Source organism: Carcharodon carcharias (assembly GCF_017639515.1).
Source record: "Carcharodon carcharias isolate sCarCar2 chromosome 38 unlocalized genomic scaffold, sCarCar2.pri SUPER_38_unloc_2, whole genome shotgun sequence".
Taxonomy (NCBI): Eukaryota; Metazoa; Chordata; class Chondrichthyes; order Lamniformes; family Lamnidae; genus Carcharodon; species Carcharodon carcharias.
In genome coordinates this window covers 1,179,897-1,199,648 of record NW_024470786.1, presented here as the reverse complement: position 1 = coordinate 1,199,648, position 19,752 = coordinate 1,179,897, and the positions used below count along the sequence as shown (strand labels likewise).

The 19,752-nt window shown below is 62.3% G+C and overlaps 2 protein-coding genes across 3 annotated transcripts in view; one reads left to right on the top strand and one right to left on the bottom strand.

Annotated features, from left to right (window-relative positions):
- ccdc189 (coiled-coil domain containing 189) overlaps positions 1 to 8,191 on the top strand; it is a 63,148-nt gene extending 54,957 nt beyond the window's left edge. Inside the window, exons 4-9 of the mRNA XM_041182154.1 lie at positions 187 to 356; positions 1,283 to 1,353; positions 5,602 to 5,718; positions 6,355 to 6,406; positions 7,295 to 7,360; positions 7,949 to 8,191. Coding sequence (XP_041038088.1) covers positions 187 to 356; positions 1,283 to 1,353; positions 5,602 to 5,718; positions 6,355 to 6,406; positions 7,295 to 7,360; positions 7,949 to 8,154 — 682 coding nt within the window. The 3' untranslated portion in view covers positions 8,155 to 8,191. The remainder of the gene's footprint in view (positions 1 to 186; positions 357 to 1,282; positions 1,354 to 5,601; positions 5,719 to 6,354; positions 6,407 to 7,294; positions 7,361 to 7,948) is intronic.
- A 5,113-nt stretch (positions 8,192 to 13,304) lies between these two features.
- Positions 13,305 to 19,752, bottom strand: part of LOC121274801 (phosphorylase b kinase gamma catalytic chain, skeletal muscle/heart isoform-like) — a 42,841-nt gene continuing 36,393 nt past the window's right edge. Inside the window, exons 7-11 of one of the 2 annotated variants that reach the window (XM_041182163.1) lie at positions 19,394 to 19,484; positions 15,573 to 15,726; positions 14,561 to 14,683; positions 13,941 to 14,221; positions 13,305 to 13,740 (exon numbers count right to left, since the gene is read on the bottom strand). In XM_041182163.1, coding sequence (XP_041038097.1) covers positions 13,943 to 14,221; positions 14,561 to 14,683; positions 15,573 to 15,726; positions 19,394 to 19,484 — 647 coding nt within the window. In that variant the 3' untranslated portion in view covers positions 13,305 to 13,740; positions 13,941 to 13,942. The remainder of the gene's footprint in view (positions 13,741 to 13,940; positions 14,222 to 14,560; positions 14,684 to 15,572; positions 15,727 to 19,393; positions 19,485 to 19,752) is intronic. The other variant, XM_041182164.1, reaches the window with a different exon arrangement.

Sequence of the window (19,752 nt, the reverse complement as noted above, 5' to 3'; positions counted from 1 at the left end):
GGGGTGAGTGGGATCAATTGGACAGCTCTACCAGAGAGCCAGCACGGGAGCGATGGGCAGAATGGCCTCCTTTACATGCTGTATCAGTGCTGCAGGTGGACAGGAGTGAAACGTGGCTGGTGGTGTGGGCGGGACGGGATGCGGTTGTGAGACACGTTGTTAAACCAGCCTTTCTCTTCCCCGCAGGGCCCTCTGCCTGCTCCTGTGCGTCTCGCTCGATGAGTCAGACGCCCGCGCTGCCATCCTCCTCGACCTCTACGTCTACACCTTACAGTTCTCCAAAAGCCAAGCCTTCAGCAAGGAGCAGACATCAGCCCTGTTCTCTATCGTCAAGCGGCTCCACCAGGCCTGCACGGGTAATACTCGCCCGGGGGGTAGACAGAGAGAGAGAGAGAGAGAGAGAGAGCGGGGAGTGGTCGGGTGGGGAGGGAGAGTGGAAGGGGAGGAGGGAAAGAATGGGGAGGGTGGGGGAGAGAATGTTGTCCTTTATTGCAACGGGGAGATGGATGATATAAAAGTGGGGAAGTCTCGCTCCGACTGTACAGGGCGTTGGGGAGGCCACACCTGGAGCACTGGGGACAGTTTTGGTCTCCTTACTCGAGGAGGGATTTACCCCCACTGGAGGCCGTTCAGAGCAGGTTCACCCGGCTGATTCCTGGGACGAAGGGGGTTTGTCTTGTGAGGAGGGGTTGAGCAGGTTGGGCCCTGTTACCCATTGGAGTTTAGAAGAATGTGAGGCGATCTTATCGAGACAGATAAGATTCTGAGGGGTGGGAGGGGTAGGGGCTCGACAGGGGGGATGCTGGGAGAATGTTTCCCCCCTCGTGGGGGGCGGAATCTAGAACGAGGGTGGGGGGGCACAGTTTCAGAACGAGGGGGTCTCCCGTTGGAGACGGAGACGAGGAGGAATTTCTTCCCTCAGAGGGGGGTCCGTCTGTGGGATTCTCTCCCCCCTCAGAGAGCAGTGGAGGCCGGGGCTTTGGATATACTCAAGGCAGAGCGAGGCGCGTTTCTGATCGGCGAGGGAGTTGAGGGTTATTGGGGGGGACGGACAGGAAAGCGGAGTTAAGGCCACAATCAGATCAGCCTCGATCTTATCAAATGGTTCGAGGGGCCGAATGGCCTAGTACTGCTCCTAGTTTGTATGATTCGTGGCAATGCCATTAACACTTTCAAGAGGGTGAACATGTGCGTGGGACAAGGATGGTTTGAACATTGGTGGGTTTGTAACTATTAGTGTTTGCATGACCAGCCCAGGGATGATTTCTCCTCTCCCTTTCAGCCACTTCGCTGGGCAACGTGGATGAATGTTTCAACTATTTCTTGGAGCTTGTCTTATGTCACTCGGTGCGGGTAAGTGCGAGGCAAAGATCGCCCGGTTACAGGACGGAGCCGGTAATTACTGAGGTGAAGGAGAGAGATGTGAGCAGAGAGCAAGAGATGAAGGCAGAGGGAGAGAGGGAGAGAGAGAGAGAGAGGGGGAGGCGGGGACAGAGAGAGAGAGGGGGAGTCGGGGACAGAGAGAGAGAGGGGGAGGCGGGGACAGAGAGAGAGAGAGGGGGAGGCGGGGACAGAGAGAGAGAGAGGGGGAGGCGGGGACAGAGAGAGAGAGAGGGGGAGGCGGGGACAGAGAGAGAGAGGGGGAGGCGGGGACAGAGAGAGAGAGAGGGGGAGGCGGGGACAGAGAGAGAGAGGGGGAGGCGGGGACAGAGAGAGAGAGAGGGGGAGGCGGGGACAGAGAGAGAGAGAGAGGGGGAGGCGGGGACAGAGAGAGAGAGAGGGGGAGGCGGGGAGAGAGAGAGAGAGAGAGGGGGAGGCGGGGACAGAGAGAGAGAGAGGGGGAGGCGGGGAGAGAGAGAGAGAGAGGGGGAGGCGAGACGGGGTCGGGGGGAGAGAGAGCGAGACGGGGTCGGGGGGGAGAGAGAGAGAGAGAGCGAGACGGGGTCGGGGGGAGAGAGAGAGAGAGAGAGAGCGAGACGGGGTCGGGGGGAGAGAGAGAGAGAGAGAGAGAGCGAGACGGGGTCGGGGGGGAGAGAGAGAGAGAGAGCGAGACGGGGTTGGGGGGGAGAGAGAGAGAGAGAGCGAGACGGGGTCGGGGGGAGAGAGAGAGAGAGAGCGAGAGCGAGACGGGGTCGGGGGGAGAGAGAGAGAGAGAGCGAGACGGGGTCGGGCGGAGAGAGAGAGAAAGAGCGAGACGGGGTCGGGGGGGGGAGAGAGAGAGCGAGAGCGTGACGGGGTCGGGGGGAGAGAGAGAGAGCGAGACGGAGTCGGGGGGAGAGAGAGAGAGCGAGAGCGAGACGGGGTCGGGGGGAGAGAGAGAGAGAGCGAGACGGGGTCGGGCGGAGAGAGAGAGAGAGAGAGCGAGACGGGGTCGGGGGAGAGAGAGTGAGAGAGCGAGACGGAGTCGGGGGAGAGAGAGAGAGAGCGAGACGGGGTTGGGGGCAGAGAGAGAGAGAGCGCGAGACGGGGTCGGGGGGAGAGAGAGAGAGAGAGCGAGAGCGAGAGCGAGACGGGGTCGGGGGGAGAGAGAGAGAGAGACAGAGCGAGAGCGAGACGGGGTCGGGGTGAGAGAGAGAGAGAGCGAGACGGGGTCAGGGGGAGAGAGAGAGCGAGACCGAGACGGGGTCGGGGGGAGAGAGAGAGAGAGAGCGAGACGGGGTCGGGGGGAGAGAGAGAGAGCGAGCGAGACGGGGTCAGGGGGAGAGAGAGAGAGAGAGCGAGATGGGGTCGGGGGGAGAGAGAGAGAGAGAGCGAGACGGGGTCGGGGGGAGAGGGAGAGAGCGAGACGGGGTCGGGGGTGAGGGAGAGAGCGAGACGGGGTCGGGGGGAGAGGGAGAGCGAGACGGGGTCGGGGGGAGAGCGAGACGGGGTCGGGGGGAGAGAGACACAAAGCAGGAGTCAGAGAGGAAAAGACCGTTATCACATGACCATTATCACATGACCATCCACTGGAATCCGAGGACTTGCTCATTAGGAGGCCATTCAGCCCATCGATCTGGTCTAATGCTACCCCGCGACCTGACGCTCCTCCCTGATCCGAGTTCACCATCCCTTTTGCTTTTAAATGCTCCTCTTACTGTCTTTATCTGAGAAAATATTCCGGGGATCTTCTCCACATCGTTCCTCTCTGGTCCGCAGCCTCCAGCCTGTGCCCTACATCCCTGGCTCATACAACACACCCCACTCCTATCACCAGCGGGAACAGTCATTCCCCCTTTCACCTCTCAGAAGCTCATTGAAACCCCCGGACTGAATCCCGGGAAGGCTGTAGCCGGTATTTTTGCTCCCTGCTCCGAGCCCTCGACCCCATCTCCACCCACCACCCCCCCCACCCCGCCCCTCCCCCCGGCATCTGTCCGAGGCTGAACTGCACTGTTTGCGACCTCATGGTCGTATCCGACCCTAAGATGAGTGCCCGGCCTCATGTCTGTCCTGTCGCTGAGACCACTTGACTTCCCCTCCCCCCACTTGCCCCGCTCCCCCGACGCTGCTCCTGTCTCAGCTTGTCGGCAATGTGTTGGGGGGGGGGGGGGGGGTGGCGACGGGTGAACGGGACTCGGTGTGAGCTAGGACACGGTGGGACGGGTGTGGGAGGGGAGGGGGCAGCAGAGGTTTGGATGAGCTTTAAGTTTGCGGAGGGCTGGATGTGGGTCAACAGCCAGGAGTGCAACACCCCAATCCAATTCCACCCTTCGGCCTTCTCTGCGCCAAGGGGAATAATCCCAGCTCCTCCAGTCTCTCCACGTGAACTGAAGTCACCTTATCCCTGGGGACCGTTCGGGTAAATCTCCCTCCGCACCCGCTCCAAGGGCCTTGACATCCTTCCAAAAGTGCGGAGCCCAGAACTGCACACACTGCTCCATCTGGGGCCTAACCAGTGGTTTTAAACGGTTTAGCATGATGTCATTGTTCTTGCATTCAATGTCCCTGTTTGCAAAGGCAAGTATCCACTACTTGAGGATGGCTAAAAAGAGACTTTTATCCTCTTTCCACACCGGGACAAACACAGAAGTGCCAAATTTCAAATGACCTGTCAAGCTCGCAATGTGGCTCATTTATACGTGTTCGAGGTGACATCCATTCACACACAGTGACCCTCCTCTACAAGCAGGAGGAATATGTTCAAGCCTTGTGCATTTTTTTGGTCTTATGCGGGAACTCGGGGAGGCTTACATTTCCCATTGCTTTCTCCACGGCAACGCCTTGGCCAACCAGAGTGGAGCAGCCAACCAGTGGTATTAATTGTTGCGGTCGTTTGAAATTTGGCATTCTTGGGTTTGTCCTGATGAGTACAAGATGAATAGCTCCGGCAACATGTCTCTCTTTCCTTGTCCCCTGCTCCTCCTGAATTGCCTTATCAACTTCTCCTGCCAGGTTCCGTGAATATGCAGCCCCGGCCTCACCTCGAAACAGAACCATATAGACTATCACCTTCAAGTTATTGGATTAAGTGTCAAATTTGATAGGATTCCCACTCCTTCCCGGTGCTTTGGGAGCCTTTTGACACGAGGTTGAAGACCTGATGTAGGGGAATAACACTGTTGTGATTCAATCCCCCTTAATCTGCACTCCTTTAAAAAGCCCCAGTTACCCCCATGACGACAGCGACGACACTTCAGGGGGGTAGTACAGAGCTTGAAGACTGCACAAAGCCGTGCGGACGAAGTTTCCTGCCTTGCACTTGTCGGGACAAATGCAAGAATGCCAAATTTCCAAGGATCGCACTGATTGATACCACAGGAGAAAAGGGTGCTGATTGGTTGTCAAGTCCGATTGCTTGGCAAGTCTGATTGATTGGGTGAGGGGTTGCCACGGAGAAAGCAACTGGGGTCGACAGGCTCCTGGGGTAATTCAAAAAAGGTGCCAAGGCTCGAGCATACTCCTTGGGTTTGCAGAGAACGGGTCCATGACAGTGAAAGTATGTTGCTTCGAGCAAGTACAAATGAGCCGCGTGACAAGCTAGACTGATAATCCTGAGTTGTCCTGCAGTTCAGGAAGAGCGGGGGACAAGGAAAGAGAGACATGTTGCTGGAGCTATTCATCTTGTACTCATCAGCTGTCAGCACACTCAAGATTGTTCATCAAGTGCTGTCCATTAGCTGAATCGCATCGAACAGATTGGGCAAGCCTCGACAACTGGTCGCTTTTTTCAGTGATACTTCAGAAGGAGTTCATTGGCTGCAGAGCCAGGTTGAGGCATCCAGTAAGGCGGGGAATAAACGCAAACGCCCCTCGCCTCGCCTCCCCACCCCCCCCCCCCCCCCCCCCCCCCCCCCCCCCACCACCTCCCCACCTGCACCTTCCAATTCCCGGGAATGCCTTGGGATCCTGAAAGGCACCAGAGGACATGGAAACCAGTGGGATGGACAGGATGGCGAGCAGCAGCGGGGAAACCCCCTCGATAGACAAGCCCTCGCTCATCCAGGGGGCACTGAGGCTCCTCTCCCTTCACAAAATGAGGCCAGGATCCACTGGGTTTCTTTTTTTTAGCTGTCAGGGGAGACCCGAGCGAGCGTGACAGCGAGGTACCCCGCTCCCGACTCGCCCTGGGCCTCACCGTCAGCCCCAGCACACTAATCGACAATATCATCCCATTTTCAGAGACCACCGTTCAGCATCGACCTGTTTAACGGCGACGAGGTCAAACTGGTGACAGATTACATCGTCGACACTTACTTCAGGCACTTCAAACTCTACAAGTATATCTTCACCCGCCAGGTACGTGGGGAGAGTATCTAACTCCGTGCTGTACCTGTCCTGGGAGTGTTTGATGGGGACATTGTAGAGGGAGATTTACTCTGTATCTAACCCCGTGCTGTACCTGTCCTGGGAGTGTTTGATGGGGACAGTGTAGAGGGAGCTTTACTCAGTATCTAACTCCGTGCTGTACCTGTCTGGAGAGTGTTTGATGGGGACAGTGTAGAGGGAGATTTACTCTGTATCTAACCCCGTGCTGTACCTGTCCTGGGAGTGTTTGATGGGGACAGTGCAGAGGGAGCTTTACTCTCTATCTATCCCTGTGCTGTAGCTGTTCAGGGAGTGTTTGATGGGGACAGTGTAGAGGGAGCTTTACTCTGTATCTAACCCCGTGCTGTACCTGTCCTGGGAGTGTTTGATGGGGACGGTGTAGAGGGAGCTTTACTCTGTATCTAACCCTGTGCTGTACCTGCCCTGGGGTAAGGAAGGGAGCAGGTGTGTGGGAAGGGGTTCAGAAATATATGAGCGCATAGATAAAATGAATAAAGAATCTGGATGATTTCCCAGTGTGATTGGTTGAACACTTGGTTGTGATCGGGATACAGTCTGCTACCTCCCATCACCCTCACCTGTGCCATCTCTCTTTCTCTCTCTCAGTTCCGGTTGGACTTGGCTATTTCGTATGCGGGAATTCCAGAAACTCCTCCAGGTAAGCTCATGGGCCGTGGAAGCGTTCACGATGCTCCTTCAGAACAGGAAGGACTTCGTTCAGCCCCAATTACTGGGTCCCTCTCGGCTCGGACTGCAAATTTTACCAGCATTGTTCGCAACATTGTGCCTTTCCTGTCGGAGGGTCAGTGCTGAGGGAGAGCCGCACTGTCGGAGGGTCAGCACTGAGGGAGCGCCGCACTGTTGGAGGGTCAGCGCTGAGGGAGCGCCGCACTGTCGGGGGTCAGCGCTGAGGGAGCGCCGCACTGTCTGAGGGACAGTACTGTGGGAGCACCACACTGTAGGAGGGTCAGTGCTGAGGGAGAGCCGCACTGTCGGAGGGTCAGCGCTGAGGAACCACCGCACTGTCGGAGGGTCAGCGCTGAGGGAGCGTCGCACTGTCGGAGGGTCAGTACTGAGGGAGAGTCGCACTGTCGGAGGGTCAGTATTGAGGGAGAGTCGCACTGTCGGAGGGTCAGTACTGAGGGAGCGTCGCACTGTCGGAGGGTCAGTACTGAGGGAGCGTCGCACTGTCGGAGGGTCAGTACTGAGGGAGAGTCGCACTGTCGGAGGGTCAGTGCTGAGGGAGCGCCGCACTGTCGGTTTGTCAGCGCTGAGGGAGCGCCGCACTGTCGGAGGGTCAGCGCTGAGGGAGCCCCGCATTGTCGGAGGGTCAGCGCTGAGGGAGCCCCGCATTTTCGGAGGGTCAGCGCTGAGGGAGCACTCCCCTGAGCGAGTACCAGTCGGCTGCAGCATTCCCTGTGGAGTGGACTGGTGCCGAAGGCCCTTCGCCAGTTGTGAAGCGATTCGCGAAGTCCTTGAATTAGTTGAAGGCGCTGTGGAGTGTGGCCACCGTCCATTCTTACCCCCACCCTCTGGCCCCTCCTAGCTGTCGAGGAAGAGATACTGGTGACTGAGCAAGAGGAGGCCCCCCCTGAAGAGGCAGAACCCCCAGGTGAGCGTCGCGGCTGGATCCCGGGGGCGGGGGCGGGGGGTGTGTGTGGGGGCCAGCCTGGCACTTCCTAGCGTGATCTTGTTTGGGGGGGAGGGGGGGTCAGGGCTGGGAGGGACCAGCGTAGACCGGAGGGAGCGACTCTGCCTGGCTCACCCGAGAGTCGGTGTACGAGCCCCCAGATAGCTGGGGCGGAAGAGGTAGAGCCCCCTGTGCTGGGGCTGAGCTCCCCCTGTCCCCCTCAAGCTCGAACACACCAAGGCCCAGTCACCATCCCGGGCCAAGTGGACGAAGGGAGAGGGGGAACTGTTTAAACAGCGGAAGGGGAGAGGTAGGTGTTGAGGAGGGGGGCGGGGGGAGATAACTCGCTCCCGAGTGCCAACCTGCCCGGGGAGGGGGCACATTGACCGAGCGTCAGGGTGCCAAGGATCGGCCCGTCTCCGAGCGTTCTGGGTGGTAGCGGGGGTTGGTGGTGGTGGTGGGGGGGGGAGGGGTGGTGTGTCGTGATCGCGCGGGTGCAGACTGTACCTCTCCCCGCTAACCCCTTTCCCCCTCCCTCCACACGCACACGCACCACCACGACCCCCACAGGCGAGTCCGGCACGCCCACCGGGTCCGACCAGGAGCTGCGCCACTACATCGGGGCCCGCCTGGCCGAGCAGGTGTCTGATCTGAGGATGGCGATGGAGGGCCAGGTGCGTGAGGGCGAGCAGCGGCTGAACCAGAGGCTGGCAGCGTTGGAGGCACTGACTTCCACCAGGAGCGAGGGCAGGTTGCCCAGGGCGAGGAGGAAGTGAGCGCCACAGAGTCCCAATAAAATCGTTCACCACGATCTTCACCGTCTCTTCCTCCTCCTTGTGCCTGGGGAAAGGTGGAGGGGCAAGAGTGCAAATGATCCTGTCAGCTCCGGAACGAACACGCGCTCGCTCTCCCTCGCCGCCCGCCCGCACAGGCGCGCTCGCTCTCCCCCGCACAGGCGCGCTCGCTCTCCCCCGCACAGGCGCGCTCGCTCTCCCCCGCACAGGCGCACTCGCTCTCCCCCGCACGGGCTCGGGCTCGGGCTCGCTCTCGCTCTCCCCCGCCCGGGCCCGCTCGCGCTCGCTCTCCCCCGCACGGGCTCGCTCTCGCTCTCCCCTTAGCACGGGCTCGCTCTCGCTCTCCCCCGCCCGGGCTCGCTCTCGCTCTCCCCTTAGCACGGGCTCGCTCTCGCTCTCCCCCGCATGGGCTCGCTCTCGCTCTCACTCTCCCCCGCACGGGCTCGCTCTCGCTCTCGCTCTCCCTCGCACGGGCTCGCTCTCTCTCTCCCCCGCACGGGCTCGCTCTCGCTCTTTCTCTCCCCCGCACGGGCTCGCTCTCTCTCTCCCCCGCACGGGCTCGCTCTCTCTCTCCCCCGCACGGGCTCGCTCTCTCTCTCCCCCGCACGGGCTCGCTCTCTCTCTCCCCCGCACGGGCTCGCTCTCTCTCTCCCCCACACGGGCTCGCTCTCGCTCTCCCCTTAGCACGGGCTCGCTCTGTCTCTCCCCCGCACGGGCTCGCTCTGTCTCTCCCCCGCACGGGCTCGCTCTCTCTCTCCCCCGCACGGGCTCGCTCTCTCTCTCCCCCGCACGGGCTCGCTCTCTCTCTCCCCCGCACGGGCTCGCTCTCGCTCTCCCCCGCACGGGCTCTCTCTCTCCCCCGCACGGGCCCGCTCTCTCGCTCTCTCTCTCCCCCGCACGGGCTCGCTCTCTCTCTCCCCCGCACGGGCCCGCTCGCTCTCGCTTTCTCTCTCCCCCGCACGGGCTCGCTCTCTCTCTCCCCCGCACGGGCCCGCTCGCTCTCGCTCTCCCCCGCACGGGCCCGCTCTCGCTCTCGCTCTCCCCCGCACGGGCCCGCTCTCGCTCTCGCCCGCACGGGCCCGCTCTCGCTCTCGCTCTCCCCCGCACGGGCCCGCTCTCGCTCTCCCCCGCACGGGCCCGCTCTCGCTCTCGCTCTCCCCCGCACGGGCCCGCTCTCGCTCTCGCTCTCCCCCGCACGGGCCCGCTCTCGCTCTCGCTCTCCCCCGCACGGGCCCGCTCTCGCTCTCGCTCTCCCCCGCACGGGCCCGCTCTCGCTCTCCCCCGCACGGGCCCGCTCTCGCTCTCCCCCGCACGGGCCCGCTCTCGCTCTCGCTCTCGCTCTCCCCCGCACGGGCCCGCTCTCGCTCTCGCTCTCCCCCGCACGGGCCCGCTCTCGCTCTCGCTCTCCCCCGCACGGGCCCGCTCTCGCTCTCGCTCTCCCCCGCACGGGCCCGCTCTCGCTCTCGCTCTCCCCCGCACGGGCCCGCTCTCGCTCTCGCTCTCCCCCGCACGGGCCCGCTCTCGCTCTCGCTCTCGCTCTCCCCCGCACGGGCCCGCTCTCGCTCTCCCCCGCACGGGCCCGCTCTCGCTCTCCCCCGCACGGGCCCGCTCTCGCTCTCCCCGCACGGGCCCGCTCTCGCTCTCGCTCTCCCCCGCACGGGCCCGCTCTCGCTCTCGCTCTCCCCCGCACGGGCCCGCTCTCGCTCTCGCTCTCCCCCGCACGGGCCCGCTCTCGCTCTCGCTCTCCCCCCGCACGGGCCCGCTCTCGCTCTCGCTGTCCCCCGCACGGGCCCGCTCTCGCTCTCGCTGTCCCCCGCACGGGCCCGCTCTCGCTCTCGCTCTCCCCCGCACGGGCCCGCTCTCGCTCTCGCTCTCCCCCGCACGGGCCCGCTCTCGCTCTCGCTCTCCCCCGCACGGGCCCGCTCTCGCTCTCGCTCTCCCCCGCACGGGCCCGCTCTCGCTCTCGCTCTCCCCCGCACGGGCCCGCTCTCGCTCTCGCTCTCCCCCGCACGGGCCCGCTCTCGCTCTCCCCCGCACGGGCCCGCTCTCGCTCTCCCCCGCACGGGCCCGCTCTCGCTCTCGCTCTCCCCCGCACGGGCCCGCTCTCGCTCTCGCTCTCCCCCGCACGGGCCCGCTCTCGCTCTCGCTGTCCCCCGCACGGGCCCGCTCTCGCTCTCGCTGTCCCCCGCACGGGCCCGCTCTCGCTCTCCCCCGCACGGGCCCGCTCTCGCTCTCGCTCTCCCCCGCACGGGCCCGCTCTCGCTCTCGCTCTCCCCCGCACGGGCCCGCTCTCGCTCTCGCTCTCCCCCGCACGGGCCCGCTCTCGCTCTCGCTCTCCCCCGCACGGGCCCGCTCTCGCTCTCGCTCTCCCCCGCACGGGCCCGCTCTCGCTCTCCCCCGCACGGGCCCGCTCTCGCTCTCGCTCTCCCCCGCACGGGCCCGCTCTCGCTCTCCCCCGCACGGGCCCGCTCTCGCTCTCGCTCTCCCCCGCACGGGCCCGCTCTCGCTCTCGCTCTCCCCCGCACGGGCCCGCTCTCGCTCTCGCTCTCCCCCGCACGGGCCCGCTCTCGCTCTCGCTCTCCCCCGCACGGGCCCGCTCTCGCTCTCGCTCTCGCTCTCCCCCGCACGGGCCCGCTCTCGCTCTCGCTCTCCCCCGCACGGGCCCGCTCTCGCTCTCGCTCTCCCCCGCACGGGCCCGCTCTCGCTCTCGCTCTCGCTCTCCCCCGCACGGGCCCGCTCTCGCTCTCCCCCGCACGGGCCCGCTCTCGCTCTCGCTCTCCCCCGCACGGGCCCGCTCTCGCTCTCGCTCTCCCCCGCACGGGCCCGCTCTCGCTCTCGCTCTCCCCCGCACGGGCCCGCTCTCGCTCTCCCCCGCACGGGCCCGCTCTCGCTCTCGCTCTCCCCCGCACGGGCCCGCTCTCGCTCTCGCTCTCCCCCGCACGGGCCCGCTCTCGCTCTCGCTCTCCCCCGCACGGGCCCGCTCTCGCTCTCGCTCTCCCCCGCACGGGCTCGCTCTCGCTCTCGCTCTCGCTCTCCCCCGCACGGGCTCGCTCTCGCTCTCGCTCTCGCTCTCCCCCGCACGGGCTCGCTCTCGCTCTCGCTCTCGCTCTCCCCCGCACGGGCTCGCTCTCGCTCTCGCTCTCGCTCTCCCCCGCACGGGCTCGCTCTCGCTCTCCCCCGCACGGGCCCGCTCTCGCTCTCGCTCTCCCCCGCACGGGCCCGCTCTCGCTCTCGCTCTCCCCCGCACGCTCCCGCTCTCGCTCTCCCCCGCACGGGCCCGCTCCCGCTCTCGCTCTCCCCCGCACGGGCCCGCTCCCGCTCTCGCTCTCCCCCGCACGGGCCCGCTCCCGCTCTCGCTCTCGCTCTCCCCCGCACGGGCCCGCTCCCGCTCTCGCTCTCCCCCGCACGGGCCCGCTCCCGCTCTCGCTCTCCCCCGCACGGGCCCGCTCCCGCTCTCGCTCTCCCCCGCACGGGCCCGCTCCCGCTCCCGCTCTCCCCTTAGCACGGGCTTGCTCCCGCTCTCCCCTTAGCACGGGCTCGCTCCCGCTCTCCCCTTAGCACGGGCTCGCTCCCGCTCTCCCCTTAGCACGGGCTCGCTCCCGCTCTCCCCTTAGCACGGGCTCGCTCCCGCTCTCCCCTTAGCACGGGCTCGCTCCCGCTCTCCCCTTAGCACGGGCTCGCTCCCGCTCTCCCCTTAGCACGGGCTCGCTCCCGCTCTCCCCTTAGCACGGGCTCGCTCCCGCTCTCCCCTTAGCACGGGCTCGCTCCCGCTCTCCCCTTAGCACGGGCTCGCTCCCGCTCTCCCCTTAGCACGGGCTCGCTCCCGCTCGCCGCCCGCCCGCACACTCGCTGCTCAGATGCTCACACACGCACTCCCTCTCTCTCACATAGACACAGGACAGATTCACTGGAATATTCTTTAATGGTGGTTACAACAGGACAAAGACACATGTCTTACAATCAGACACTGGGGGAAGTTGCATTCAGCAGCTTGCAGGATGTGAAAGCCAGGCCATGTGCAGCAGGTGATATCATTCCGACACCAGGCTCTGTGGGTGGGAGCAAGCGGCTTTGGGGGGGAAGGGGGAGTCCAGACCATTCTGACTGGCTCTGTCTGCAGTCCTTTTCATGCCACTGGCTCCACAGCCCCTTCCACTGCGTCCACTGCTCCCTCTCCGTCTGCGAAGTCGGTTTTCCAGCTCTCGCACTCGGGTTGCCCCTGGGAAGCACTTCACTTCACTTCAGAATGAGACGGGGTCAGTGTGGGGGGGTGCAGGGCCAGGTATTCTCAATAACCAGGACAGGCTGCAGAATTGTCTTCCCCTCGAGTGCAGCTGATGAAGGGGGGCAATCTCATCAAGGTGTTTAAAATGAGGAAGGTGCCCAGAGCGAGTGAGACAGTGCCCAACAGAGACGGGCGAAAGAGCATAGCGCAAGATAGAAAAACATACAGCACAACCAAAAGAGACAAAGCAGACTGACTGACAGAGACACGGACAGAGCGAGCGAGGGGGGAGGGGGCAGAGCAAGTGAGGGGCAGAGAGAGAGACAGACAGAGAGAGAGAGACAACGAGAGAGAGAGACAACGAGAGAGAGAGACAACGAGAGAGAGAGACAACGAGAGAGAGAGACAACGAGAGAGAGAGACAACGAGAGAGAGAGAGACGAGAGAGAGAGAGACGAGAGAGAGAGAGACAACGAGAGAGAGAGACAACGAGAGAGAGAGACAACGAGAGAGAGAGAGACGAGAGAGAGAGAGACAACGAGAGAGAGAGAGACAACGAGAGAGAGAGAGACAACGAGAGAGAGAGAGACAACGAGAGAGAGAGACAACGAGAGAGAGAGACAGAGAGAGAAAAAGAGAGAGAGACAGACAGAGAGAGAGACAGAGAGAGAGAGAGACAGAGAGAGAGGGGCCAAGCGAACGGGAGCAAAAGAGGCAGAGCGAGCAGGAACAAGAAGGAGAGATTGAGGCAGGGAGAGTGAAAGAGAGAGACAGACAGAGCGAGCGAGGGGGGAGGGGAGAGAGAGGGGCAGAGTGTGCGCGAAAGAGAGGGACAGAGAGAGGCAGAGAGGGTGAGAGAGAGGGGCAGAGCGAGCAGGAACGAGAGGGAGAGATTGAGGCAGGGAGAGTGAAAGAGAGAGACAGGCAGAGAGTGGAGTTCCATGTTCACAGTGGGGGTGGGTGGGGTTGGGAGACTCTCCTCCTCTGCAGGGCTGGGTGGGTGCCATGGTCACTCCTAAAGATAGGGATGGGAAGTCAAGTGAAGGGAACTCTCCAGGGTCACCAGGCAGTGGCTGTGTTCAGCGAGAGAGCAAAAGGCAGCAGCTAAAATCTGCCCATAGGCGAAGGCTCTCTCCCCGGGAGAGTGTGTTGGGGTCCCCAGCCCCGCAGTGGATGGTACGTCTTCCCCTCCGGCTGACCCCAGAACCATATGCTTGTGCGTTAAGGGAGCAGGGAGAGACGTCACACCCCACCAGGCAGGGCCACTCAGACATGATGTTCCACGACTCCTGGGTGCTGGCCCATCGAGTAGTACAGGAATGTGACACATCGTCATGAAGAACCTGCGGGCAAATTGAGGGGAGAAACGACGTCAGGAAAAGTAACCCTCCGTCCAGTCTCTGACTGAGAAACAGGACGCTGCCCCCAAACACTCCCAGGACAGGGACAGCACGGGGTTAGATACAGAGTAAATCTCCCTCTACACTGTCCCCATCAAACACTCCCAGGACAGGGAGAGCTTTGGCGAGCGTCATGAACCTACCTTCAGTCCGAGTAGATGTTCACATTGTCCTCTCCTTCGTCTTCGAGGTAAAGAGGGATGTGCAGCAGGGTCTTGGGGGTGTTCTCGAAGAGAGCCGCACGGTTCTGCTGCTGCCCCTTCTTCACCCAGTGCCCGTAGATACGGAAGGCACAGCCGTCGATCAGCCTGCGCACGGCCTTCACCGCGTAGGGCTCTTTGATCAGCGCCTCCCTGGTGACCAGCTTGACCCGCCGGTAGTTATCGTAGACTCGGATACAGACGCGGGCCGCCCAGACAGCGACCTGTGGACGAGATGGCACTGCCCCCTCCGACCCAACCGGGCCAGGGTGCGAGGGGGCAGGCAGTAGGGTGTAAGGCAGAGAACTGCATCAATACCTCGGCCCCCCCCCCCCCCCGCCCCCACCCCAGACATATCGTCTCCCCCGTGACCGCCCCAGACGCGCCCCCTTCCCCCAGACGCGCCCTCTCCCCCGTGACCGCCCCAGATGCGCCATCTCCCCCGTGCCCGCCGCAGACGCGCCCGCTCCCCCAGACGCGCCCGCTCCCCCGGGCCACACCTGCCCTGGATGCGCCCTGTCCTCCAGACATGCCGTCTTCCTCAGTACCCTCCCTACACCTACCCGGAATTTTCGAATGGGGCTGAAATGCCGAACTTCTGGCCTGTAGCTTTGGAAGAAGGGATGGCTGAGGGCCTCGTCAGCTGTGATTCGCTTACTGGGTTCCACAGTCAGCATCTTGGAGATCTGTCGGGGAGACACAGGTCGTTACCAGTAACCACATCATCACTGTCCCCATCAAACACTCCCAGGACAGGTACAGCACGGGGTTAGATACAGAGTAAAACTCCCTCTACACCGTCCCCATCAAACACTCCCAGGACAGGTACAGCACAGGGTAAGATACAGAGTAAAACTCCCTCTACACCGTCCCCATCAAACACTCCCAGGACAGGTACAGCACAGGGTAAGATACAGAGTAAAACTCCCTCTACACTGTCCCCATCAAACACTCCCAGGACAGGTACAGCACAGGGTAAGATACAGAGTAAAACTCCCTCTACACCGTCCCCATCAAACACTCCCAGGACAGGTACAGCACGGGGTTAGATACAGAGTAAATCTCATTCTACACTGTCCCTATCAAACACTCCCAGGACAGGTACAGCACGGGGTAAGATACAGAGTAAAACTCCCTCTACACCGTCCCCATCAAACACTCCCAGGACAGGTACAGCACGGGGTTAGATACAGAGTAAAGCTCCCTCTACACAGTCCCCATCGAACACTCCCAGGACAGGTACAGCACGGTGTTAGATACAGAGTAAATCTCCCTCTACACTGTCCCCATCAAACACTCCCAGGACAGGTACAGCACGGGGTTAGATACAGAGTAAAGCTCCCTCTACACTGTCCCCATCAAACACTCCCAGGACAGGTACAGCACGAGGTTAGATACAGAGTAAATCTCCCTCTACACTGTCCCCATCAAACACTCCCAGGACAGGTACAGCATGGGGTTAGATACAGAGTAAATCTCCCTCTGCACTGTCCCCATCAAACACTCTCAGGACAGGTACAGCACGGGGGTTTGGTGAGATCGGTACACCCTCCCGTCAGCCCCTGGTAAACCCACCAGGTCCTTCACTGTGTCTGATCGGTCCTCCCATTCGTTTGAGGTCATCTGGTAGTTCCCATCCATGATCATGCGTAGCATCACCATCTGCTTGCGGTGCCAGAATGGGGGCGAACCAGCCAGGAGCGTGTACATGACAACGCCAGCGGACCAGCTGGGGGAGGGAGAGAGAGAGAGAGAGACAGTGAGAGAGGGGGAGAGAGCAGGACAGTCAGAGAAACTCTCTCCAGGCCGTTTCCCTGAGGGGCCGTCTGTCGCAGAGGGACGCCTGTGGAGCAGCGGGGAGTTTTGGGGGGGGGGGGGGGCGGTGTCACATCACAGATTTGCGGCACAGGACAGTGACTCGAGAAGCCTTCCTGCCGGCTGCGGGCTCCTGCGGTGGATCAACAGAATTATTGGGGTGAGTCTTGCACCCACTCTGGAGGTAATGTCAGAACGGCTGAGGCCGGCCATTTCGCACCTCCCCACACGTCCAGGGCCAAGGCTGGAACCCACTGGGACAGAAAGTAGCAGCTTCGAACCCCACGTTCCAAAGTCCCAATAATCCGGGCCCACGTACTGAGGGAGAGCCGCACTGTCGGAGGGGCAGTGCTGAGGGAGAGCCGCACTGTCGGAGGGTCTGTACTGAGGGAGCGCCGCACTGTCGGAGGGTCAGTACTGAGGGAGCGCCGCACTGTCGGAGGGTCAGTGCTGAGGGAGCGCCGCACTGTCGGAGGGTCAGTGCTGAGGGAGCGCCGCACTGTCGGAGGGTCAGTGCTGAGGGAGCGCCGCACTGTCGGAGGGTCAGTGCTGAGGGAGCGCCGCACTGTCGGAGGGTCAGTGCTGAGGGAGCGCCGCACTGTCGGAGGGTCAGTGCTGAGGGAGCGCCGCACTGTCGGAGGGTCAGTACTGAGGGAGAGCCGCACTGTCGGAGGGTCAGTACTGAGGGAGAGCCGCACTGTCGGAGGGTCAGTACAGAGGGAGAGCCGCACTGTCGGAGGGTCAGTGCTGAGGGAGCGCTGCACTGTCGGAGGGTCAGTGCTGAGGGAGCGCCGCACTGTCGGAGGGTCAGTACAGAGGGAGAGCCGCACTGTCGGAGGGTCAGTGCTGAGGGAGAGCCGCACTGTCGGAGGGTCAGTGCTGAGGGAGCGCTGCACTGTCGGAGGGTCAGTACAGAGGGAGAGCCGCACTGTCGGAGGGTCAGTGCTGAGGGAGAGCCGCACTGTCGGAGGGTCAGTGCTGAGGGAGCGCCGCACTGTCGGAGGGTCAGTACTGAGGGAGCGCCGCACTGTCGGAGGGTCAGTACTGAGGGAGCGCCGCACTGTCGGAGGGTCAGTGCTGAGGGAGCGCCGCACTGTCGGAGGGTCAGTGCTGAGGGAGCGCCGCACTGTCGGAGGGTCAGTGCTGAGGGAGAGCCGCACTGTCGCAGGGTCAGTACTGAGGGAGAGCCGCACTGTCGGAGGGTCAGTGCTGGGGGGGAGCCGCACTGTCGGAGGGTCAGTGCTGAGGGAGCGCCGCACTGTCGGAAGGTCAGTGCTGAGGGAGCGCCGCACTGTTGGAGGGTCAGTGCTGAGGGAGCGCCGCACTGTCGGAGTGTCAGTGCTGAGGGAGCGCCGCACTGTCGGAGGGTCAGTACTGAGGGAGAGCCGCACTGTCGGAGGGTCAGTACAGAGGGAGAGCCGCACTGTCGGAGGGTCAGTACAGAGGGAGAGCCGCACTGTCGGAGGGTCAGTGCTGAGGGAGAGCCGCACTGTCGGAGGGTCAGTACAGAGGGAGAGCCGCACTGTCGGAGGGTCAGTGCTGAGGGAGCGCTGCACTGTCGGAGGGTCAGTGCTGAGGGAGCGCCGCACTGTCGGAGGGTCAGTACAGAGGGAGAGCCGCACTGTCGGAGGGTCAGTGCTGAGGGAGAGCCGCACTGTCGGAGGGTCAGTGCTGAGGGAGCGCCGCACTGTCGGAGGGTCAGTACAGAGGGAGAGCCGCACTGTCGGAGGGTCAGTGCTGAGGGAGAGCCGCACTGTCGGAGGGTCAGTGCTGAGGGAGCGCCGCACTGTCGGAGGGTCAGTACTGAGGGAGAGCCGCACTGTCGGAGGGTCAATGCTGAGGGAGTGCCGCACTGTCGGAGGGTCAGTGCTGAGGGAGAGCCGCACTGTCGGAGGGTCAGTGCTGAGGGAGAGTCGCACTGTCGGAGGGTCAGTACTGAGGGAGTGCCGCACTGTCGGAGGGTCAGTGCTGAGGGAGAGCCGCACTGTCGGAGGGTCAGTGCTGAGGGAGAGCCGCACTGTCGGAGGGTCAGTGCTGAGGGAGAGCCGCACTGTCGGAGGGTCAGTACTGAGGGAACACCGCAGTGTCGGAAGGTCAGTGCTGAGGGAGAGCCGCACTGTCGGAGGGTCAGTGCTGAGGGTGCACCACACTGTCGGAGGGTCAGCGCTGAGGGAGAGCCGCACTGTCGGAGGGTCAGCGCTGAGGGATCGCCGCACTGTTGGAGGGTCAGTGCTGAGGGATCGCCGCACTGTCAGAGGGTCAGTACTGAGGGAGCGCCGCACTGATAAATGAGGGAGGTCATCATTTCTCACCTTCCAATCGTGTTGTTTGGGATCGTTTATGTTTCCCTGAGGGAGTAACATGTGTTTAACAATTCTGCACGCTCGGGGGAGGGGAGGGGTGGGGGTTACGGAGGGGTACGGGTCACGGAGGGCTGCGGGGCTCGAGCCCATAATCTTCTGACTCGGCACGCTACCCAGGGCGATGCAACTGGCACAGGAAGATCCCACAGACAGGACTGGAAGAGGAGCCGGGGGAGGACACTCATCTGGAGTCGCCGTACAGTCAGCTGCAATGGAAATTGAAACTCTCCCCCTGCTTCGAGCCACAGGAGGAAGAGGAGGCCATTCAGCCCCTCCACAGTCTGCTCCGCCATTCAACGAGGTCACGGCTGATCTGCGGCCTAACTCGACTGACCCACCTTCCACCTGTATCCCTCAATCCCTTTGCTTAACAAAAACCCACCAATCTCAGATATAAAAGTCAATACTCCATCAACTGCTGTTCACCAAAGAGAGTTCCAAACGTCTGCCCCTCTGTGTGTGAAGAGGTGGTTCATAATTTCAGCCCCTCAAACCTATCCCGCCCCCCAGAACCAGCCTGTGGCTGTACCCCCCCTCCCGAACCAGCCCGTGGCTGATCCCCCCGCCCCCACCTCGAACGAGCCTGTGGCTGTTCCCCCCACCCCCGAACGTGCCTATGGCTGGCCTGAGACCTAACCCCATCTACACGCCTTCGCCCCATATCCCTGAATACTTTTGGTTAAGATAAAGTTCACGGATTTCAAATGAACAGGTGACCCAGCATCGATGGCCGGTTGCAGAGGGGAGTTCCAAACCTCTACCACTCGGCCTGTGAAGGAGCGTTTCCCAATTTCACTCCTGAAATTCTGGCTCTAAATTCGGACGCTGCTCCCTAGTCCTAGACTCCCCCGAACCAGCAGAGACCGTCTCTCTCTCTCTCTCCCTCACCACTCGATCAGTTCCCCGTAATATCTCGAAAACCTGGATCCAATCACCCCCCTAAATTCCAGGGAACACACCCCTGGTTTGTGTTTAATCTCCTCGTAATTGAACGCTGGGTGCGCAGGTATCGTTCTGGTAAACCAGCGCTGCACTCCCTCCACGCTCAGTACATCCTCCCTGAGGGCTGCTGTCTGGAACTGCTCCCGGTAACTCCTGGTGTAGACCACCCGGGGCTTTGGAGAGCGGAAGCAAGTCTCCTACCCCCCCTCGTATTCTCGTCCTTAATAACCGACAATGTCTTCCACCAACCCCCCCCCTCCCCGGACAGCTACTCACATGTCTACCTCCCTGCCGTAGCCTGGGTGCGTCTCGTCCATGGAGCAGGTGAGTAACTCCGGAGCCAAGTAGCCAGGGGTCCCACAGAGGTCTGAAGGGGGGGGGCGGAGTGGGTGGGGGCAGAGGTTGAAGGGGAGGCAGAGGGTTAAGGAACGGAAAGCAAGTGCAACGAGATGGTTAGTGCGCAGACAATTTTAAAAATCACCAGCTACCCCATCGCCCTCTGGGCCAGCTTAACCTGACTTCTCAAGGCCCCGTTCACTCGCCCCACTGGGTGGTACCCCCGTACCCCAGTTCATGTACACACACCCTCCTCCACAACCCCCCCACAACCACCCCGGGAATGGCTTTTCCTCCCT